The 6,000-nt window shown below is 47.1% G+C and overlaps 1 protein-coding gene across 3 annotated transcripts in view; it reads left to right on the top strand.

The window, feature by feature from the left end:
• The first annotated feature begins 1,510 nt into the window (after positions 1-1,510).
• Positions 1,511-6,000, top strand: part of NUCKS1 (nuclear casein kinase and cyclin dependent kinase substrate 1) — a 30,853-nt gene continuing 26,363 nt past the window's right edge. For 2 of the 3 annotated variants that reach the window (XM_016188154.2, XM_007523127.3), the window contains exon 1: positions 1,511-1,726. In XM_016188154.2, coding sequence (XP_016043640.1) covers positions 1,710-1,726 — 17 coding nt within the window. In that variant the 5' untranslated portion in view covers positions 1,511-1,709. The remainder of the gene's footprint in view (positions 1,727-6,000) is intronic. The other variant, XM_060178720.1, reaches the window with a different exon arrangement.

The raw sequence follows: 6,000 nt of genomic DNA, 5'->3' as shown, positions 1-6,000 counted from the left end.
CCCGTCTCTGTCTTCCTTTCCTCTCTCCATTTCTCTGTCCTATCCAACAACGATGAGAACAATAATAACTACAACAATAAAGCAAGGGCAACAAAAGGGAAAATAAGTATTTTTAAAAAGAAGCACGGTTTTATAAAGAAAGACTTTTTGGAGTTACGGCTTTGCTTGTGGAGTGTCTCTTCAGCTGCTTATTAACAGAGTGCCTGTGACAGGCACTGGTCTACTTTACAAGGGTAAAATGAGTCTCAGATGGCCCTTTAGGGATTCTGGACTCTGCCTGACAGTTTTAGATACCCAGCAAATGTTCGTGTATTTAAATAAGATGTTCTGGTTGAGGAAATGACTCAAATGCTAGAATGTTTGCCTTGCATGCTCCAGGTTCCCAGTTCCATTCCCGGTGCAACAGAGTGCTAAGCTGGTCTCTCCATGTCTCATGTAAAAACTCTCAGATGTAATAAAGTTTTACAAATTATTAAAAACAATAAATAGAATAATCTGAGTTACCCTTAGTTATTTGACTTGAATATTTTGAGCCAACGTCATCTAACCTACATATCTGATCAGCTTTTAAAAATTGAATTTAGAGGCAGTGTAGTGACTAGATAATTGGACTTGAGGTTCCAGGTTCAATTCCTGGCATCACATGTGCCAGATGATGTTCTGGTTTTCTCCGATTTCTTGTGTAAATAAAAAAAAAGATACTTAAAAAAATAAACTTGTAAGTTATACATCATTTACTGCGTGCCAAAGACTTATATAAATACTTTTCATATCTTAACTTATTTAATCCTAGTACATTTACGAGTAGGTACTATTTGATACCCATTTTACATATGAGAAGACTGAGGCACAAAAAGGTACGTTATATAATTAACAATAAAACTTGGCCCCAGAGTTTATGGTCCTAATCATTACACCCATTCTTCTGTGAATTCTGAGACTGTTATGCTAATGACCCTGAAGTGGATTTCAAGGTCCTGAATGGAAATGTTGAAGCTGAGCAAGGACTTAAAATCATATTTTTTGAATCTATAGAATTTCCCTCCAATTCTGAAACAGCCCCTTAGTGACGAATCAGCCGTTTATGACACAGATCTTGCAATTTGTGTCGTTTCTAGATGATCAAGCCAGATGAAAGGAAACGTCATCAAATTAACACTCAAGGACATTTAACGCTTTATAAATATTTCCTTCCTACTCGTTCCAAGTTGCGATCTAACACGAATCTGCAAGTAGAAATCGGGGGCGGAGTGAAAACCTAGCAGCAACCATTTTTGTTTTGCGGCCGTGCGCTCTCAAGCCATCTTGACCAACAGGACCCCGGGAGGGGCGGGGCCTGTGGGAGGTGGGCGGGGCCTTGGAGACGATGATTCAAACAAACCAATGAGCTCGTCGCATCTGGCAGAAGCCGCCAATAGCCGGGCGTGTTGGGGCGGGGCCCGTAAGTTCTAGTGCGCTTGGTTGCACGGCGGCTTTGGCGCATTTTCGGCTGGTTTGATTCATCCATTTTGAAGAGACGGGGGAGAGGGGGGCTCGTCAGGATAAGGGACCCTGAACCAAGAAGCGGCGGAGTTTGAGAAGCCAGCAACTCGGGGTTCGGCGGCAGCGGCTCCATCGGCCGAAGTTGGGGGGGGTGGGGCGCCGAGCGCGCGGGGTGGGGGGGGTCGTGGTCTTTGGCGTCTCTGCTCGGTCCTGTTTCGACAGCGAACATGTCTCGGCCTGTCAGGTCAGTGCGGAGCCCGAGGCCTGGAGCGGGTGGAGGGGGTTGGGGTGCCTGATGAGAACGTGGGGGGACAGCGGCCCCGGGCCGGCCTCCCCCATGCGGGCCCGCGCGCCCTTGAGCGTGGGGGGGGCCTTGCGGGCGCGGGGGTGGCTGCTGCGCGCCCGGGCGCGCTCTCCCCGCCGCTAGCCGCAGGCCCGGGGCTGCCGCGGCCTACGCCGCCCTCCCTGCGGGCCGCTGGGCCACTGGGCCCGGCGGGGTGTTTCCCGAACCGCCCGCGGCCGAGGGGGAGGGGTGTGGAGTCAGCGTTGCGACCAGGCCCCACCTCTTAGGGGCAGGCCCCTGGCAGCCCGGGCACCCGGCGGACTCGGCTTCCCGCCTTCGGGAGGGGGCGACGCCCGCGCGGCCCCTGGCCCGCAGGCCTCGCGTGGGTGGGGGTGGGGGCTCTCCCGCCGAGGCGTCCCGAGGGGGAGGGGCAGCCCCGCCTCTGGCCCGTGGTCCCCACAGCGCCCCGCCTCCCTGATCGGGCGGGCGTGGGCGGAACCCGTTCTTTCCCCCGCGGGCCAAAGTGAGAGTTCGGGACCGGGCAGAGGTCGACCCTGCCTGCCGTCCCCCTGCGGTTCGGCTCTGTGGGCGGTTAACCCCTGGTTGGCGGTTTTCCGTGGAGCGGAGACGTCCTTCCTCGGGGATGTGGCACGCTCGGGGCCGCGCGGGTTAACTACACGACCCAGATGCCCGTGCGCGCGGGCCCGAGGCCGCTGTAAACCCCCCCCCCCCGTAAGTTGAGTGTGAGGGGCTCTAGTGCACCGGCGGACTGGCTTTTGCAAACGCCAACTAGTTTGCTGACCCCCGCGGGGACGATGGAGTCGCCCTTGCCGTCCTCCAGGCCGTAGGATGGAATGTGCCATTTGTGGAGGGGTGTGGCTTGATCCCCTCGGCTGAGGCCTGCAGTGGGAGAGCCTTTGCAAATAAATGCTGTAGTACTTTTAAGGTCTGGGACACTTTCAACTTTAGGTGTCGCTTACTTTGCATAAGACAAGACAGATCGCGGATGATTTAAGCTAAAAATGTTTCAGCAGTTGTTGATTTCCCAAATTTATTCCAAATTTTGTGAGTAAGTCTTTTGACCTGGCGCTCTAAAGCAAGGTTGGGAGGAAAGGTGGTTTTTCACCTTCCATCTCCTGACTGGGCCATCCCATTGGAGGCGGTAGGGGACCTACACTCCTGCCAGGAGGCGAGTGCTAGCCTGAGGGGCCGGGCAGTGGCGCACCTGGTTGACCGCACATGCTACAATGCGCAAGGCCCAAGTTCAAGCCCCTGGTCCCCACCTGCAGGGGGAAAGCTTCATGAGTAGTGAAGCCAGGCTGTCTGTCTCTCTCTTTTTAATTATCTTTATTTATTGGATAGAGACAGCCAGAAATTAGAAGGGGGTGATAGAGAGGGAAAGTCAGAGAGAGACCTGCAACAAACACTGCTTTACCACTTGTGAAGCTTTTTTCTTGCAGGTGGGGATCAGGGACTTGAACTTGAGTCCTTGTACATTGAAGCATGTGCACTCAACCAAGTGCGCTACCACCTGGTCCCTCTGTCTCTGTCTTTTTTTCTTTTATTGTCTATTTACTTATTAGAGACAGTCAAGAACTTGAGAGGAGAGAGGGAGATAGACATCTGCAGCTCTGTTTCACCACTCGTGAAGCTTTCTCCCTACAGATAGGGACCAGGGCCTTGAACCTGGGCCCTTACGCTCTGCAGTGTGTGTGCTCAAATCAGGTGCACCACCGTCTAGCCCCCTCACTTTCCTTCTCTATCCCTGCTCCCTTCTCGTTTTCTGTCGTTATCTAGTACTAAATAAACGAGGGTGTTAAAGAGTGCGCTGACTTGATCGCTTTTCCTCTCTAATTCCAACCCTCACCTCTCATAACTCACCTTCGCTACTGGGAAGATTTGCATGGACTTTGGGATAAGGATTTTGAGTAGATGTTTTAAGTTTATAGTATATGCATACTTTTTTGGTATGGTATCCCAACCACTTACATAGAATATTTTATTGCAGAACAAATCAAATAGACAGTATAATAGAGGTTTTATGTTACTGTATTGTACTCATCTGCCAGAATTTGTGTTCCTAGATTTAGATACAGGAGCACAAACACAACTTAAATTTTTTTTCTGAATATTGAATATATCAAGGTGAGGATAAATATATTGACTGTTCTCTTTGTGGGGTTTTATTTTTGTTGTTGTTTTGTCATTGGGATTTGTGCAAACTATTTTCTCTCTTGCTTATTGTAGTGTTGATCATTTTAACGATGTTTAATGTGTCCCTAATTGAAGATTGTGCACTTGGGGGGAGATACTTTAAATTTTTTTTTTTCAAATTAACTTGGTTTCTGGTTATATTTTAGCGGTAAAGTCTGTAACATACTCATGACCATTAATAAAGAAGAAACAAACTTGAGTTTGGTGGTTTGTTAAGGTTTTCAATAAAAACACCCTATTTCAGAGAGATGCTTTTGTTTCAAAGTGTAATTGAAGAACCTATGTACCTTAGGGCACCTAACATTGATGGGCTAGCAGATTGATCAGACATGTTTAAAACCAAACTCTCCACGTTGGAAAATATCAGCTTCCCAGTTCATTTTTAAGGATGTAGTTCTGCCCTTAGGCCTGCATTTTTTTTTTTTTTTTGGGTTGTTAACCTAAGCACTTAATAAGTATTTTAATGAGTGAGACACAGAAAGACTAGAGCACTGTTCAGCTCAGCTGAGCTGGGGACTGAGCTTGGGACTGAACGGGAGACCTTGGAGCCTCAAGCATGAAAGTTATTTACATAAACATCATGCTGCCTCCCTGGCCCTTAACCTAAGCATTTTTAAAAGGTGTAGAGATGCATTATTAGCCCCATGACACTGACTTCCAAATGGAAGGGAGTGGTTACCTACAGCACAGCTTTCCGTAAGACACCAGGTGGTGTTGTATCTTAACTCCACAGTATCTGACTCATTGTATATATGTGAGAGTACAAATATTTTAGACTTCTGATTCAATTTTGTAGAGTAAAGTCAGTGTTAGAGCTAGGACTTAAAGGCAAATTAGTCCTGCAAATGCCATAATGTTGTCCCACACAAATGAAGTGCCTCACACATCACACATTAATAAATGCCAAGCTTTAAACTAGAACCTGGACTTGTTGGTTCCCATTCTTGCTCACCTTCCCCTCCTCCCTTTCTACGTATTACTGTGCCTTCTGCCTGAGAAGTACAAATATTGTCAGATGTGGCACTTTACACTTTTAAAGGTACTTCCATGACTGAGGAAGTAAGGAAAAACTATGACTTAGAGAAAAAGATGACTTACCCAGACCAGATGCCAGTTTTGCTTGGTAAATGTTTCAGTGATCTTCCTGCCTCTGCTATTGAAAATGATCAAAGCTACTTTGAGCAATCTCTTTGCTCTTACCTCTGTAACAAGACTATTTGATATCTTCTCTGTTTAGTACTTGAGATTGCAAGAATTCTTTAACATTGTATGTGAAAGCCTAAACTTACAGGTTGATGCATTTTTTTAAAAAAATTATTAATGGATAGAACCAGAGAACTTGAGAAAGGAGGGGAGATAGAGAGGGAGAGAGACCTGCAGCCCTGCTTCACCACTCATGAAGCTTTCCCCCTGTAGGTGGGGACCAGGTGCCTGAACCTGGGTCCTTGTGCATTGTAACGTGCTCAACCAGATGTACCACCACCTGGCTCCTGCAAATTTACTTGTTTAGGTTATGTTGATAACCAGCATTTGAAATTTCATACTGTTTATTTACAAAGGATTTTATTTGGGCTGTTTGTATTCTAAAATTTGATTTTGTCTCACAATATAGTTAGAAAAAATTAGGGAGTTAACTTAGTGGGTGGATTGTACACCTTACCCACTCAAGACCTGGGTACCACCTAGTGGAGTGGTGCTGTGATGTCTCCTCTTGTTTCTCTTCTAAGAATGTAGGCTAAAGATTTGGGGGGGGGTATAGAATTTTTTCAATTTTTTTTTATTTTAATGAGATAGATCAGACACACAGAAAGAGACACTGAGACACTAGAACATTTCGTAGCTCTGGCATATGGTGGTCCTGGGGATTGAACCTGGGGCCTCAGAGCCTCAGGCATGAAAGTCTTTTGCATAACAATTATGCTGTCTCCCCACCCTGGTTATAGAATTTTTAAATAATAGGTCAAGGAAGCTACTCCACAGTGTTGTGTGTACACAAGCCCCATGTGCAAGCCCCTTGCTTT

The sequence above is a fragment of the Erinaceus europaeus genome, chromosome 19 (genome assembly GCF_950295315.1).
Source record: "Erinaceus europaeus chromosome 19, mEriEur2.1, whole genome shotgun sequence".
Taxonomy (NCBI): Eukaryota; Metazoa; Chordata; class Mammalia; order Eulipotyphla; family Erinaceidae; genus Erinaceus; species Erinaceus europaeus.
Note: the sequence above shows the minus strand (reverse complement) of the source record. Positions and strands in the feature narration are given on the sequence as shown.